Raw genomic sequence first — 17584 nt, 5'->3', positions numbered from 1 at the left:
GTAATCCTGTATCCCTCTCCAACCTCATGGCACTGCAGATACATGTTTCTGGCTTTTTGAACAACAGTCAAATAGCATTACCAACTTTGTAAAGTTCACAAGACTGCAACTTGAAAAATTAAGCTGGCCTTTAAAAAGCTTCAGTAGCAGATAAAATAGAGCTGTGTTTATATATGGTCCATAGCAATTTTCTTCTATCTTTTAAGCCATTTCCATTGATTCTGAGATACTGGTTGGTGTGAGAAAGACTTTTACTAAAAAGTAAAATAATTTAAAAATTGGTAAAGTTTTGGGTTGTGTCTGTTTATTAAACCTGTTGAATAAAACCTGTTAGGCTGTTGATGTTTGCTTGCTTTCCTTTCTAAGTAGTATGGTCATAAGTGGACTTAAAAATACGTATTGTAAATAAATAGGCCAATGAGAGAACTTTCATGTAGAAACAAACTTTGAAAGTGCAGTTACTGCCGAAGTGGGCTGGGCAAGTATTCTTGTCATAGAAGGCCGCCTTAACACAGTAGAAGAAAGACCTTCAGAGCCCAAGGGGCAAATGCAAACCTAGAGAAGTGAAACTAAGAGAAAAAAGAAGGGACGCGTTGGGATGGGACTGGAGATCCTTGCTAAGGAAAGGTAGATGCTGGCAGGCAACACAGAAAAAAAGGCAAGGGACAGAGAGAATACTGGAGAGTGGATAATGCAAAGTGCCCTTCTTTTTTTTCACATCGAGGTTTTATATTTGTGCTAATCTTCTTAAATGTTTAGTTCTGGCCAAGCAATTAGGCTATTTAACCTTGTTTAGAGTTATGCCCAGACAGTGTGAGATTGGGTTCACAGTACTGTATTATGTCCTTGGGAAAGAGAGGATCCATAATTGATTTAGTCCTTCTCCGCATCTGCCCTGCTATTCGACCACTGCTTTGCCATTGTCTAGACTCTAAGGCACCAGAAGCAATTAAATAGAGGATCAATGTAAGCAGACAGGTGTGCCACGGTCACTTCCCCTCTTCATTCTACGTGGCTCATATTCTCTGATTTTCATACAAGCTACTCTGGAAGCAGCAAATTAAAAATATCTTAAGATTGCCAGTACTTCCAGGTCGTGCAAATAGATCCCTGAAAAAACCTTGCTCCTGATACCACTGGCAAAGGCATGATATTAACTTAAAAGAGATCTCAGATCTTAGACGTACTTTTTAGTTATAGTCATCAAAAAATGTATTTCCAAGTATCACTTATATTACCCCGTGAATGTCAGAGACAGCAACTCACCACGTCCTTGACCCCAACCAGGTTTCAGAAGAGGCTGACTAAATTTTGCAATAGGAATCCGAAAGGAGTGTGTGCAGGGTCTTTAAAGCTCTAAACCCCCTAGGAAGAGGCTTCCCCACCTGTCACAAACTGGACCGTCTCCACAGAGGGTGCCGGGCCCACCACCGCCACGCGGCGCTGAGGTCAGCCTCTCGCGTCTTGGGAGAGCTCTTTTTAATTCTAAATTACAGACTTTGCAGCCACCGGATATCCTCGCTGCAGAACTGGCAGTAGCCATGTGGCAGCACTCGCCTTTCCTGACAACCACTGCGTTATTTCCACTAATAAATACCCTGTCTGGGGCCTCTTGCTGGGCGACTCCTCATTTCCACCTCCCACCGCCGCCCCTGCCCCTGTGGGTAATAACCCGATCGTGGCCAGCGTGCCCAAACAAAGCGGAAACCACCCCAAAGTTCTTGGCGATAGTGGCCCGGGAGCCCCTCCCGCCAGCCCTCGGCGCCCCTGTCACGCCCGCGGAACGTGCCCGGGCCCCGCAGCCTCGTAGGGGGGTAGCCGCAGGTCGCCGCGGAGCGGGCCCGCAGCCATGTGCTCCGAGCCGGGCGGGGCGGCGGCTGCGGCCTTCGCATTGTCCACGTTCCCCGCGCCCCGCCGCGCTCCGTCCCTCCCTATCTGTGGCGCACACGCGCGGAGCAAGCGGCGCGCCCGAGGCTGGCCTGCGGCGGCGGCGGCGGCGGCGGCGGCGGCGGCGGCGGCGGGCGGAGGCGACGCGGCGCGGGGAGGGGCGGGGCAGGCGGCGCGGGGGCGGGCCCGGGGCGAGGAGGCCGGGGCGCCAGCTAGCGAGAGGCAAGCGCGGCGAGCAGCGCAGAGGAGCGCGAGCAGCAGCATGGCGGGGCTCCGACGCCCGCGGCCGGGCTGCTACTGCCTCACCGCCGCGGCCGTGAACCTCCTGCTGGGCGTCTTCCAGGTTCTCCTGCCCTGCTGTCGCCCGGGAGGGGCTCAGGGACAAGGTCAGCCTGGCGCCGATCCGCTGGCTTCCCTCTCCACCCCGCCCCCCCTTTCTTTTGGGGGAACTGCCGAAAGCTATAAGAGGGCGAGGGGAGGAACGAGAAAGGAGGAAGGAAAGCGGTTGCAATTCCGGGCTGGTACCCTTTGCTCACCGCGGCGTCCCCTCCGGCACCCTCCGCCCCCCGCCAACAGAAGGCTGGGAAGTCGCGGGGCTCGGGGACCGCGGCGCGGACCGCTAGCCGCGCGCGCCTCGGAGCCTTTGTGCGCGGGCCCCGGGCGCCCTGGGCGCAGCCCCCGCTTTGTGTGGCGCGCGCTGGGGCCCCGCCGCGGCCCGGCTTCCTGCAGCTTTGTTCCCTGGCCGCCCGGGCCGTGTCCCGCACACGCCCGTCCCAGCTGCTGCGGGATGCGGAGCGCAGGGTCCCGCGGGGTGGCCTCTCCTCTCCGTCCCCCCAGCGCTAGAGCCCCCGAACCCGCACGTCCGAGGGGCCACCGGCTCGCACTCCGTCCATTGTGTTCCGATCTTCGGCTCGCTCCTCGGGTGGCCTCCGCTTCTAGAAGGGAAGGGAGGCTTGTTTTGGTGAGGCGGGTGCACGGGGGGACAATCGGGAAACAGGAAGCGTTTTTTTTCCGTGCATTAAAAACGCGGTGTGTTTTTTGGTGTTGGTGCAGCGATCGAGCCCTTGCCGAACGTGGTGGAGCTGTGGCAGGCGGAGGAAGGGGAACTCCTGCTGCCCACTCAGGTGAGGACGGGCAGGTGACAGGGCGGCTGCGCGGGTGCAAGGGAGGAGAGGCCCGGAGGCCGCCGGCCCCCACGGCGGCACCGGCGCTCGGGCCACTTTGCAAGGCAAATAAACGGTCGGGCCGAGCCTGAACACCTGGCCACGGTGGCCTGCCTGGCCGCCTCCCGTGCCATGTGACAGGGCGTGAGTCACGCCGGCCCCAAGTTCAGGAGGTGGGAGCCGAGGCCACCTCAGCAGGGCCGCTGCCGGCGGCGGCGGTGCAGAGGGGAAGGGCGGGCCCCTCGGCCGCCAGTGGTCCGGGGTGGGCGAGGGACCCGTGCCTGATCTCTGCGTGAGCCGTCCTGTGTGCCTGAGGACCACGGGAGGATGGAATATTGATTTCAGAAATGTTAGAGAGTGGTCCTTGCCGTTAGCGTTAAGTAGCTTTGGGATGAAGATGTGACTTTAAAGGATTGTAATCTTGGGTTTTGTCCAAGTGCCTTTAATTTGTGTTAGAATACACCCTCTTGTTAAGAACTTGAATTTCAGGTTTCGTATCCCCCCCCCCGTGTGATGTAATGATTGCATGTGGAAAAATCATTACTAATGATTTGTTGGGAATCTGGCATCATCAGATTTACCGCTTCAATAGAGTATTGCAAAGCCTTTGTGTTTAAGATTTAACTTCTAGGAGAATTTCTCATTGACTGCAGAATTACACATTTAAATATAATGTTGTTGACTGTTTTTCATCAGCGACAGTAGTGACCCCAAATGCATGTTTTGGATGGGTGGGGGAGTGGTTTGAATTGTAAGGGACTACTCAGATTGTGTGCCAGTAATTTTTAAGATGTTCATTACTTCTCACGTTGGTGGCAGCACTTAATTCTATGTTGTCTCTTGTGGCTGTTTAGAAAACAGGATGTGTAGCTATAACTTCACTGGCGAGGCTGTGCAGTTTTACATTTCAGTGTTCTTCCTCGTATGTGGAGCATTTAGAGGGCTGGTTTTGAGATATTTGGAATATTCATTTTAACCAGGACTAATGAATAACAGCTTCAAGGTGGAGAGGTGATTTTTTTTAGAGGAAAAATGCACTGGACCTTCCCTGAAGGCCAGCAGGCTGAAAGAGACCAGTCCTTGGAGAAAAAGCCCCATCAGGATGGGGAGCAGATAGTCTGTCCTTCTCTTAAAAGTTTATTCCTAAATAGATTTTTTCCCCTGATTGTAAAGGGCAGATGTGTAGTGTTACAAAAATGCAGAAAGATGAAAAGAACGAAATAGAAATCACTCAACTCCTGCTGAGAGAACCATGCTGAACATTTGGCATATTGACTTTTCACAAATGCAGTATAGTCATATTTGTGTATATCAGAGTTTTCAGCAGAGATGTTAGTGACATTTTGGGCTGGAGAATTCTTTATTGTGGGGGGCTGTCCTGGGAGCATCTCTGCCTCTTACCCGCTAGATGCCAGTGGCAGTCACTCCTCCCTCCCCGCAAGTTGTGACAGCTAAAAATGTCTCCAGATCTTGCCAGATGTCCCTGGGGAGCAGAACTGCCCCGGTTGAGAAGCACTGGTGTATATCTATACATTTTTGCATTTTTACTCAATCGTACCCTCTACCTCTTCCTGGTTAGTGTAGGAAGCCAACCCAGACTGAAAGGAAAGGAAAGGAAATGATAGACTTTCATTTGTTACAGCATTAGTCGAAGGCTCAGTCTCTGTGCTCAGAGATGGAAATGTCAAAGCCCCTGATATGATGAATGATTTTACTTATAGGCGCAAAAATGATCTGATGTAAATCTTAATTTCTGGTTTTGTTTATATGTATAATACAGTTTGTTTTGGTAAAAAATGTTAGAATTTTAGAAGCTGTTCTCTGGAATACTCACTATAGAAGCATTTATAACTAAGCTCATTTAATCGAAGCTATAATGAAAGTGAAACTGATATTCAAAATCATTTTCTAAATACTCCATCCATATGTGTATTTTTTAGAGACTGTTTTACCGTACATGTACCTCGGTGGGGGTGAGGATAGATATAGGTCTGTCTGTCTATATTTATCTAAGCTGCATATCTATCTAAACTGCACGTGTGTGTGTGTGTGTGTGTGTGTGTGTGTGTATGTGTGTGTGTGTGTGTAAACTGCAGAGAGTTCTGAAGAGAGTTATTTTTAGGGAATTCTTTTCAAAGTATTTTGAATTTTTTCAGAAAAAGTTCCCTCATGTGTGTCAGGGAGTCTGTTGAAAAGAGAATATTTATAGGTGTTATGTAAATTTGCGGGTTTTCTGCCTACTTTGTAAGTTGGGTTCCTTTCAGGAAGACTTAAAAGATGGCTTCAGAAGCGAAGATTTGTCAATGATCAGTGAAACAGGAGTGTCCGAAGATGTGGCATTAAAAAATTGATACTAACATTTATACAGTTATCTATTTTGGGCATGTTTTCTATAGGTTGGGCCTTTTTCTTTTCTTTTTTTTTTTTTTTTTTTGCGGTACGCGGGCCTCTCACTTTTGTGGCCTCTCCCGTTGCGGAGCACAGGCTCTGGACGCGCAGGCTCAGCGGCCATGGCTCACGGGCCCAGCTGCTCCGCAGCATGTGGGATCTTCCCGGACCGGGGCACGAACCGTGTCCCCTGCATCGGCAGGCGGACTCTCAACCACTGCGCCACCAGGGAAGCCCTCTTTTTCTTTTTTTAATGGGTCTCTTAAGTGACCAAGAACTTGAATAATGCATCATTAGTAAAACCAGATATAATAATTGAATTGTTATAAACTGCCAGCCTTATAAATCCCTCTGGCTGGGCTTCCAGGATTTGACTCAGGGCTCCATCGCTTTCCACCTCTCTGTCCTTGGTTTCTTCATCTGCAAAATGGGGTTAATAGTGGTGCCAATCTCAGAGGATTTTGTGAGGATTGAGTGCCTTGAAGTTAGTAAGCGCTTAGTATAGGTTACCTGTTTTTTTGACAGTATCTCATCTGACCCCTAGATTTGGTCCCTGGAGAGCGTGGAACAGCTTTTCTGCTTTGAAGGGGCTGAACTAGTGCAGATAACTCAGTACTAGCACATGCCCAGCAGTTGCATAGATAAGTTACATTATTCATACCTTTTTGTTACACTCTTTTATGTTGTAAAATGTTTTGGTCTAAGAACATTAAAACTTGATCCATGGTGATAATGAGAAAGAAGAAAAAAACATGTAATTTTATTCTTAGATTTACGGGATTTTTCTTCTCTGACTCTACTTCATTCATGCTTCACCGCACTGACTCCAGGGTGGTGATGTTATAGAAGCCAAACAAATGTTTTCGTCAAATGTTTTATTGTCAAGAAGTGATTGTCTGTGTGCAAGGTACTGCTTTGTGCACCTTCTTCCTCCGCCTTCAAGGTCAGAAACTTCCATGACCCCCTGTGGCCCTCGGGGCCTTTTGCAGTGTGACCTTGTCTGCAGCTCCGCTCAGTCCTCTGGGACACTCGCCTGCCCCTTGACCGTGCAGGCCCAACATGGATCTGTTGAATGAAAGCACAAATGCGATTGCCCTGCCGTTTGTCCGAGATCAGTCCTTCCTGACCCCTAGCTTGGCCGTGGCACTGTCTCCATTTCTCCTCCCCTTTGAGTTTCTTGAGTGTCTGGATTTTTTCCTTTGTCTTGTGTGTGCCTTGTTGCCCTAACTGGGCTCCCCTTAAGAGGGTTTGGGCATCTACGCTTGGGTGCCCCGTTGTGGCCACGATGTTGTGCATGCATTAGGCCTTCAGGGGTTCTTCCTGGTGGAGGAGAGGCCGTGCTCAGTGTCTTGAACAGTTCCCCTATTCATGAAGTTAGCCACTCCTGAAGATGGCAGGTGGAATGCCTTAGGCGTCGAGTTCCTCTTACTGTTTAATAATCACATTTCTGAATCAGTTCTAGGAGCAAGAAGGGCAATCTACAGTTTGTTTATTTAGTCCACGCAGACTTTACTGGGGTGAGAAGCCTCACTCCTAAGGGCCGTGGTTGGGTTTGGGACGTGGACATCGGTGCCGAGTAGGAGCCGTTTCCTGATGCAGAAGCATGTTGGTCTGGGATGGGATGGTGAGGCTGTGCGATCCTGGCCTTGTTAGTCCATCGAGCAAACAGCTGGCCCGGGCCTGACCCAGATAGGCCCCTGCGGTACAGTGATGAATAAGAATGTTTCTGCCTTGAAAAATCCCGCGTCTTGTTTATTTTGCCCACTTAAGCCTGAGCGTGTAGATATCAGAAATTGGTAGAAAGTGAACCAGGAAGTGGCACAATGAGTATCTCAGGTACCCTGTGAGGTAATAGTCTCTTGCCCCAGGCTGGGAAGCATTGACTAGCATTTGGAAATCTTTTTGTCATAGAAATTTCTTTTTGGTTGAATCAAATTCCACTATTAACATAGAAAAATGATAACCAACATGGGTTGAATACTACTGGCATTGTTTAGCCCTTTACGACCCTTAATTCATATTAAGATCCTGAAAGCTATGAAGTATTGTGAGCTGATTTCAGATGAGGAAATTGAGGCACACAGAGGGTAAGTAACTTGCCCAAGGCGATAAGAACACGCACAGCAGTGGTGGGATTTGAATCCAGGAGGAGTTTAGCTCCAGAGCCCAAGCTTTAGGCCACTTTGCTACTGTATGAGTTTTAGCACAGTCTGACCAGGAAAGTAGTATGGTGGTGATAAGGTGTCTGTGTCTGAGAGAAGTAATTTCATGTTATGTTTTGAATTAGGAAGGTTTGCTTAATGAAATTTTGGTTTTTAATTAATTAATTTATTTATTTTTGGCTGCACTGGGTCTTTGTTGCTGCGCGCGGGCTTTCTCTAGTTGTGGCGAGAGGGGGCTACTGTTCACTGCAGTGCACGGGCTTCTCATTGCGGTGGCTTCTCTTGTTGCAGAGCACGAACTCGGCGCGCGGGCTTCAGTAGTTGTGGAACATGAGTTTAGTTGCTCCGCGGCATGAGGGATCTTCCCGGACCAGGGCTCAAACCCGTGTCCCCTGCATTGGCAGGCGGCTTCTTAACCACTGCGCCGCCAGAGAAGTCCAAATGAAGTTTTAAAAATAGTTATATCTGGGCTTCCCTGGTGGTGCAGTGGTTGAGAGTCCGCCTGCTGATGTAGGGGACACGGGTTCGTGCCCCGTTCCGGGAAGATCCCACATGCCGCGGAGCGGCTGGGCCCGTGAGCCATGGCCCCTGAGCCTGCGCGTCCGGAGCCTGTGCTCCGCAGCGGGAGAGGCCACAGCAGTGAGAGGCCCGTGTAAAAGTTATATCTACTGGTATTTAACATTTTTTAATTGGAAAAATTTTTATTGAGCTATTATTCACATAAAGTATTATATTAATTTCAGGTGTACAGCATAATAATTCTATATTTGGAGCTTTGCAAAATAATCACCACAATAAGTCTAGTTAAGATCCATTACCATACAGAGTTACAAAAATTTTTTTTTCTAGTGATGAGAACTTTTAAGATTTACTCTCAAAAAAAAAAAGATCTACTCTCATAGCAAATTTCAAATAATGCAGTACAGTATTATTAACTGTAGTCACTATGCTGCATATTGCATCCCCCATGCCTTATTTATTTTATAAATGGAAGTTGGTACATTCTGACACCCTTCATCCATTTTGCCCACTCCCCACCTCTGCCTCTGGGAACTACCAATCTGTTCTCTGTATCTGTGGACTTGGTGTTCTGTTCTGTTTTGTTTTGTTTAAGATTCCACAAGTAAGTGAGGTCATATGGTATTTGTCTTTCTCTGTGTGACTTATTTCACTTAGCATAATGCCCTCCGAGTCTATTCATGTTGTCACAGATGGCAAGATTTCATTCTTTTTTATAGCTGAGTAATATTCCAGTGTACATACATATCACATCTTCTTTATCCATTCATCTATCAGTGGACACTTAGGTTGCTTCTGTGTGTTGGCTATTATAAATAATGCTGCAGTGAACATAGGTGTATCTATATCTTTTCAAGTTAGTGTTTCAGGTTTCTTTGGATAAATACCCAGAGGTAGAATTGCTGGGTCATATGGTAGTTCTATTTTTAATTTTTTGAGGAACCTCTGTACTGTTTGCTATAGTGGCTGCCCAGATTACAATCCCACCAGCAGTGCAATGAGGGCTGCCTTTTCTCCACATCCTTACCGACCTTTGTTATCTTTTGTCTTTTTGATGATAGCCATGTCACAGGTGTGGGGCGATGCCCACTAGTATTTACGAAACACCTAGGCTGTGCTTAGCCCAGCAGACGTTTATGGAGCATGTACTGTGGGCTGAGCACTGTTTTAAGTACTGGGGATGTCATGGGAACCAAAAAAGAAAATCTCTGCCCTTGTGGAGCTGGCAGTTTAGTGGAGGCATGTAGATAATAAGTAAGAAATAGAGTAAGTGATAAGCTATGCAGTTTGTTAGAAGGGCATCAATGCTATATGGTGGCAGATTGGAGGAAGATTTGGGTGATGGGAGTTTTACTTCAAGAGGTCAAGGTAGGTCTCTTCGAGGGGGCCTGTATTTGGTATTTGAGACAGCCCCTGAAAGCTGTGAGAGAATTAGAATAGCTAGCAAGGTCCGGAGGGACTGCCAAGAGGGAGTGGGGAGAAATTACGGGGTTTGGTCCCTGCCCTTTGAGAGCTCGGTGTTGTTGGGGAGATAAAGCTGGATCCAAGTGCTGAAATGTAGGAACGGAGAGGAGGGAGAGAGGAGCAGTGTGTATTGGAGGGTCTGTTAAGGCTTTGGGGAGGGAGTGGCCGCTTAGAGACCTGCATTAGCCCAGAGCGTCACAGGGGAGGTGTGTTTTATGCTTTGTATGGGAGCCAGAGCCCTGCTGAAGTGTGGCTGTAGAGATTGGGATGGGTGTCTCAAGGTCAAGTGACGGTTGCTCAATTCCAGGTTCAGGAGCTTGGAGGTTGGTTCTTGAGCAGAGATCAACACGGTGACCTTGACTGCTGGGTCCGTAAGTAACGACTGATGTTGAAAAAGATTGGTCTCACAGTGGCACACAGGCTGGGTTGAAGGCAGCAATCTTTAAAAGAAACATTTTTTTTAATTGGGATGTAATTGATGTACAATATTAGATAAATTTGGGGCGTACAACATAGTGATTCACAATTTTTAAAGGTTACCTCCATTTATAGTGATTATAAAATACTGGCTATATTCCCTGTACTGTGCAGTATATCTTTGTAGCTTATTTATTTTATACACAGTAGTTTGTGTCTCTTAGTCCCCTACCCCTATCTCGCCTCTCCCCCTGGTGACTACTAGTTTGTTCTCTATGTCGGTAAGTCTGTTTCTTTTTTGTTTCATTCACTAGTTTGGTGTATTTTTTTAGATTCCCCATGTAAGTGATATAATATAGTATTTGTTTTTCTCTGTCTGATTTATTTCATTAAGAATAATACCCTCCAGGTCTATCCATGTTGCTGCAAATGGCAAAATTTCATTCTTTTTATGGCTGAGTAGTAGTCCAATGTGTGTGTGTGTGTGTATATCACATCTTCTTTATCAGCTCATCTGTTGATGGGCACTTGGGCTGCGTCCGTATCTTGGCTACTGGGAATAGTGCTGCTGTGACCATTGGGGTGCATGTATCTTTTCGATTTAGTGTTCTTGTTTTTTTTTCAGATATATACCCAGGAGTGGAATTGCTAGGTCATATGGTAGCTCTATTTTTAGTTTTTTTGAGAAACCTCTATACTGTTTTCCACCGTGGCTGCACCAGTTTACATTCCTGCCAGCAGTGGATGAGGGTTCCCTCTTCTCCACCTCCTGGAAAGGCGGCCGTCTTAAACAGAGTGAAAAGCCCGTCACCAATGGTAGTGCAGGCCTGGGGTGCTGATGACTTGGGCCGATTTGCCGGCAGGAGGGATGGAGAAGGACAGATCTGAGCTGTATTTCTGATGAGTGGGTAGATCTTCATGCTTGGAGGTGACAGCAGGAGAGCAGTGTAGGACGACCCTCAGGTTTGCCCAGGGGCAGGGAGTGTGATGGCCTCTTCGACACAACGGGGCCCTTCCCTTGGCAGGGACCCCTGGCATTGAGAAGTCTGGTGTCGTTGTTTCCGAGGAGACAGTGCGTAGAGCCTGGAGGTGTCTGGCGGTGGGGCCGCAGCTGTGGGTTAAGTGGTCCTGCATGTACTGTGGGGTCTGACCTAACCTGCCCGAGCCTTGGCTCCTGTGGGAAGGTTGGTGTTTATCTCCATGTGTGATGGTGTGAGAAGCTGGGGCTGCAGGTAGGGATTGGGGCCCTGTGGCTCCAAGAGTGGGTTAACAGTCAGAGGGCGTTAGTGAAGCGGGATCTGGGCCCAGGAGGATGGGGGTCAGGGCGACCAGGAGAGCCTCGGGCTGGGGGCGCTGGAGGCACAGGAAGGGTGGGTGCTTCCGCAGCCAGCGGTGCAGCTTCGGGAGAGATTAGAGCCGTGCCAAGAGCACGGGTGCCGGGCAAGCGCCGAGGCGGCGTTTAATTGGATCGGCCCTTTTGCTTCTGTTGCAAACACCTTCTCTTTTTACCCACCTGGTATTTGGCTTCTGGTCACAGTGTGGCATGGTAGGTCTCAGAGAAGATTTTGGAAGCGCATTTGAGTGAGATATTTACGCCACTTCTAAGTCAAAATCTATCAGGTGCTCATTTAGGGGATTCTTGATGTTTGGGGATTTTAATTATCGTTAAATTTTATCTTGTGCAATTAACCGTAAACACCAAAAAAAGGCTCTTGGAGAGAGGAGTGATGTCAAACCAATTTTGAGACTGTGTTTTGGTGACGATGTTAAACAGGTAGGATGTTTACTTACAGTGAACATCTAAGGGATCACTTGGGAGTTTCTGGCTTTCAGTGGTGCCATTCTAGTGTCATTGTTTTTTTCAAAAAGTATTTATTGAGTGCCTGCTGTGTACCAGGCACTGTTATAGACAAGCTCACCACCCCTGTGGGATTTGAAGAACTGTTTTTGTGTTTTGGGAAATTTTGTGTTTCTTTGAAACAACTGTTAAAGCCTGTTCTCTCTCAATAGGGTGATTCTGAAGACGAAATGGAGGAACAGTCTCGAGAACAGAGGTAAGGAAAAAAAATGGAAGCAAATCCACGCTAAGTTTCTCTGCCCACTTTGGATGCTGTCTGAAGTCTTGGGATATGTCTGTGTTTATGTATTTAACATTATCTGTGATATACCTTTCTCTTTGGCATTTGGGGTATCTATACTCTCTAATAATGAATATGGCTTTGTTTTAAAATAAGGCTGCACAGAAAGCTGTTAAAACACGCCCCCTCTAACTTCACTTTCCCATGACGTGCATACACCATTCTGTTTACGGACATCTGTTGAGCATCAGGCAGTGTGCTGGGTGCTGGACGTAAAACACTGAACGAGACCTGTTTGCGTGTAGTAGGGAAGTCAGACGTTACTGTAAACAAAACAAAATAGTTATGCTTGCAATAGGAACTATCAAGAATCCAGTTGCTGTGGTAGAGAATAAGGAGATGGATAGCATGCTTAGGTGGTTGGAGGTGACGTTTGAGCTGAAGTCTGGAGGCTGTGTGGGAGCAGCCAGGCGGCAAGCAGAGGGAGTGGCAGGTGCAAGGGGCCTGTGGTGGGAAACACTGCTGGCAATCCAGGGACGTGGAGAAGGCCAGTGTGGTTTCATAGGATAGTGAGATGAGCTAGGACCTTAGAGGCCATAGTGAGGAGGTTCGGTTTTAATTTCTTTAAGTGTGGGATGAGTTGTTCAAAGAGTTTAAGCAGGGGCCAGCAAATCAAAAGATGTAAATTACATTTTTTAAGGGAATGCTTTGGTCACGGGGCACTCTTGGTTAGCTGTTGTCAGACTGGGGTATCTGGTCCCTTGGAGGTGCCTGAAGACCCTAAGTGGTACCTGGGCGTGGGGATAACTTTCAGAGAATCAGCTTCTAGATCCCCAGCATCCACATACTCTCCTAAAACTCATCTGTCTGAGGTCACAAGTTCTCCTTTTCCACCTCTTCTTTCGCAGTCTCACTTCTCCACTTTGCCAAACAAAGGCAGACCTCTCTCCGGGCCCCGATCCTGCTTTGTGCTTCATCTTGGGCAAAGGGACAATTTGAAGTGTTGGTATTGGTTAGGAGAAAGTGATTTAATTCTGGATGACGAATTCATTAGTAACTTTGGTGGTTTTCAAATCTTTATTCTCTATAATATTGAAGGAGAATCCAATCTAATTGTCAGTTGTTAGACCATTAAAAAGTGATTTGTGGATAAAATGCTGAGGGAGTGTAGAGCGTATAGGGTCAGTGCTGTAACAAATCTCCTTCCATTCACATCTATTTATGTGAACAAGCTTTCTCAGTGTTTACATTACAAAAAAAAAAAAGAAGGGACAAGGAAAATAAGATTAAATTGATGCTAATTAACCCTGTCTCATTCTAGCAGTAAGAGTCGTATAAACCAATTGAGGGGAAAAAGTTCCATAAATCTCATTAAAGGATGCATTTGCAATAAAATTTGAACTCTTATGTTTAATTAACTATCAAAATTTGTAAAATTTGTTAGATCAGTTGTGTGCTAATAAAAATTATGATAATTCAGAAGAAAAAAATTTGACACTTAGACCCTGTGGTCACAGGATATTTAAAAAACCCCTAGACCTCAATTTATACCCATAGTTTTGTTGAAAAAGGCTTTGCACATAAAGCTATATTAGGTTAAAATTCTTTGAGGGAATATCCAGCAATACAGGAATGCCTATCTGTATATTTCTAAAAATGAATAATGATGGATATCATTATATAGTATTCAGATTCCTTTGAATATATTTTAAAAAGTGAGTTTTATTAAAAATGCCAATATTTATAATAGGCCAGAAATTGCATTCTTTGCAAACATTCAAATTCATAGTATAACATAAAAATTTTTTTTTCTCCTTGACTTACATGTATGTTTTTTTTTAAGTGAAGTATAGTTGACTTACAGTGTGTTAATTTCTGCTGTACAGCAAAGTGATTCAGTAGTACAGCATTTTGAATGTTGGGATTACTTAAATATACGGGGCAGAGTTCAGAGTTTGTCACAATCCTATCTGAGCGTCTGGGAGCAAAAAGAGCTGAGGAATGCTGACGCTGGTGCCTGCTGAAGGTGGTGCGGACAGAGGCACGTGGAAAGTTCTGAGATGAATTTGGGTTGACTCAGTTGTGGAGAGTGAGAGAAAGAGGAACCATGGAGGGCTGCTCGGATTCGGCTGGAGCATCTGGGGTGACGATGACGGTGATGGGAACGGTCTAGCGAGAGGGCAGTCAGGAGCTCTCCTTGGTTGTTCTAGGAATCTCAGGCTTGATGGGACACATCCTGTCCCGGGAAGATGCAGGTAGGCAGTTGAGGTGAGTGTGGAGCTAGAAAGGCCGGGCTGCATCTCCAGGGGGCATTGTTCTGTGTGCCTTTGCATTGGTTTTCCTCTTTCAGAGGTGTACTTCTCTTCTTTCTTATTAATTAGAACTAGTTTCTATTCACCCATTTCCTGTCACAATTAAAGGTGTGAAGTAGATTTTTATCCTTCGCGCTCTTTTTTTTTCTTTAATATTATTTATTTGGTTGCACTGGGTCTTAGTTGTGGCTCGTGGGCTCCTTAGTTGCCGTGTACATGTGGGATCTAGTTCCCTGACCAGGAATCGAACCCGGGCCCCCTGCATCGGGAGCACGGAGTCTTATCCACCGCACCATGAGGGATGTCTCCTTCGTGCTCTTTTGACACAGACGACCAGAGTGAGGGTGTAGAGGTGAGGGGGAATTGAGTCAGTGGCTTTCAAACTTTTGGACAGTGACTCAGATGAAAGACACATTTTATATCATGATTACTTATTACCCACAGGCAGTATATGTGGATGTATGAATAGGTACATGTGTGTTTATTTATTTATTTATAAAATAGTGCTTACCTTTGCTGCCTGTGGTGTACTGTATTTTCTATTTTCATTTTTTTAAAATTGTGGGAAAATATACATAACAGTTACCACTTTAGCCACTTTTAAGTGTGCAGTTCTGTGGCATTAAGTACATTCACATTGTTGTGTAGCCGTCACAACCACGGAACTTTTCTGTTTCATTTTCTTTTGTTAAAAAAATGCTGGTTGCTACTACTGAATTGATTTCAAAACTCACAGTTTGGTCCACCCTGATTTATATGTTTTAATCTTCTCAATATCAAATATTCCAGTGTTTTGCTGTTATTTTATCCCTAGTCCCTTTCCTCTTAGCTGGACTTCCAAGCCTCTTGGGTTTTTTTTGTTGTCGTTGTTGAGGTTTTTTGCCTTTTGTGTAAAGGCAAGATGATGATGAAGGTTGGATGCCGCAACCAGAAAACCTTCTTTGTGTCCATTTTCTGAAAATGTAGCTTCTGGTGTTCTCTCTGAGTCTAATGAATGAATTCTCTCTGAGTCTGATGTCCTGTGATGGGTCAGTCAGTCACCTAAGTACTTACTGTTCATTTACCTTCTACTGTGCAGTTGGGATTTTTAAAAAATGAAGATTTTAATACCTTCAAAGCTGGTAGAATCTCTTGCTACTTTTAAATTAGGCCTTTTGCTTTAGCATAGATTTAGATTTATGGAAAAGCTGTAAAGATGGTACAGAGAATTCCCATTTACCCTTCACACAGTTTACCCCAGTGTTAATGCCTTATGTTACTGTGGTACCTGGGTCACAACTAAGAAACCAACGTGTGAACTAAACTCCACACTTTATTCGGATTTCCCTGGTTTTTCCCTAATGTTCTCTTATCCAGGAGACCACATTTAGTTGTCATGTCTCAGGACCCTCTTGGTTGTGACAGTTTGTCAGACTTCCCTTGTTTTTGAAACCGTGGCAGTTCTGAGGAGTTCATCCTTCAATTTGGGGTTGTCTGAGGTTTTTTCTCATGGTTAGATCGAGGTTATGGGTTTGGGGGAGGAAGGCCGCAGTTATAAGTTGCCATTCTCCTCATATATCAAGAGTATCGACTGTCAGCGTGACTTACACTTTGATGCTGACCTTGACCACCTGGCTGAGGTACTGTTTGTTGGCTCTCTCCACTAAAGTTCTTCTTTTCTTACCTTTTTCCATACTACACTCTTTGGAGGGAAGTCATTAAGTGGAATAAGCTCCACCTCCATAAATTATTTAGAATTCCTCTGTATGGAAGAGGTCTGTTCTCTCTCATTTATTGGTTTATTCAGTTATTTATTTACGTCATGGGTATTTATTTTATACTTTGGGTTATAGGCCAAGACTAGGTTTGCCCTAAATGCCATTTATTCTTAACCTTATTTATGAAGTCATTAGTATCTCCTTACAACATTTTTCAAACATTTTTGTGATTTTCATTTTAATTACTACCCTGCTACGCTAACCTTAATGATATTAAGGTGAACTTGAAGTCAGCACAGGCAGCACATATGAATTCCACAAAACGAGTGCTCTGTCTCTGAGAGAACCCATGTAGAGGAACAGCTACTAACTTGGGAAATAGATTTGATCGTAAAACAGAGTCTCAGTACGTCCTAGGAAAAGTGTAGTCCTAGGAAAAGTGTCAGTGGCACTGACCTCTGTCACTGGAGAGAGTCTGGGCAGTGAAGGGGACTCTGTGTTTCCCCCCAGACTGGCCAAGGTGGGGTCCTGGCTGGACCACTGTAGATTCTGGGGCGCAGGGTTCTAGAGCAGCTTGCCTGTCATCTCAAACAGAGTTTGGAAAGCTTTTAGGGTAATTGGCTTCATTGAAGATTTTGTTTATACTATCTTGACTCCATCTTCTGTGAATGCTATGTAATTGTACTTGGTTGAAAGCCAGAAAAGCAGTATTTGAAAAACGTTCTCCCCTCTCTCCTCTCCATCCTCATTTTTCTCTTGGGTGTTCTCACATATCAGCAGTAATCTGTTCCTCTGCTGAGAAAGAAAGATTGCTGTTGGGTATTCAGTGAGGGGAGCAAAGGAGAGCGAGCTGACTGCAGCTCTTCCTAGAGCTGACACTCTCTGGGAAGCTGGTCTGACTCTCTGGACGCATCTCCAAAAGGCCTTTTTGGGGTATATTTGTTAGAATGTGAAAAGTTTAAGCGTTGGCAAAGTATGAATAGTATATTAACTCTGCTTTTAAAATGGTTAGGTAAAAATCGTAAGTACTGACCGGCCAGGGGGTGTCTGTGGAAGATTTCTTCTGTTTTGTTTTTCTTTTAATGTACTTTTATCTGATTGGTAGCAGCAGCAACATGTGTTCTCCTGAAACCGTTTTCGTCAGAACATGAAGAAAATCTCGTTAACCTTTCAGCAACATACTGAAAGTTGTAGTTGCAGACAGAAGCGACTTAATCTTCAGGGAGCTTCCTTCTGGCAGTGAGTTATCTCAGAGCCCCCATGGGGCAGGGAACTACCTTCCACTTTTCTTTGTTTCTCTTCAGAAATCGAAAGCTGTGTTTTTAGCACAACGTTGAAGTTCCTTACGTGTTGATAGGATCGGGCATTTTTATTTATTTATTTATTTATTTATTTATTTTTTGCGGTCCGCGGGCCTCTCACTGTTGTGGCCTCTCCCGTTGCGGAGCACAGGCTCCGGACACGCAGGCTCAGCGGCCATGGCTCACGGGCCCAGCT

At 45.9% G+C, this 17584-nt stretch overlaps 1 protein-coding gene across 4 annotated transcripts in view; it reads left to right on the top strand.

The window, feature by feature from the left end:
* The first annotated feature begins 2093 nt into the window (after window positions 1-2093).
* Window positions 2094-17584, top strand: part of TMEM131L (transmembrane 131 like) — a 160074-nt gene continuing 144583 nt past the window's right edge. For 3 of the 4 annotated variants that reach the window (XM_067736615.1, XM_067736616.1, XM_067736614.1), the window contains exons 1-3: window positions 2098-2273; window positions 2941-3011; window positions 12011-12054. In XM_067736615.1, the coding sequence (XP_067592716.1) occupies window positions 2150-2273; window positions 2941-3011; window positions 12011-12054 (239 nt within the window). In that variant the 5' untranslated portion in view covers window positions 2098-2149. Of the gene's footprint in view, window positions 2274-2940; window positions 3012-12010; window positions 12055-17584 lie in introns of all 4 variants that reach the window. The other variant, XM_067736618.1, reaches the window with a different exon arrangement.

This window comes from Pseudorca crassidens, chromosome 4 (assembly GCF_039906515.1).
Source record: "Pseudorca crassidens isolate mPseCra1 chromosome 4, mPseCra1.hap1, whole genome shotgun sequence".
In the NCBI taxonomy this organism is placed as follows: domain Eukaryota; kingdom Metazoa; phylum Chordata; class Mammalia; order Artiodactyla; family Delphinidae; genus Pseudorca; species Pseudorca crassidens.
The sequence above is the reverse complement of the archived record's forward strand: the minus strand, read 5'-3'. Positions and strand labels throughout refer to the sequence as shown.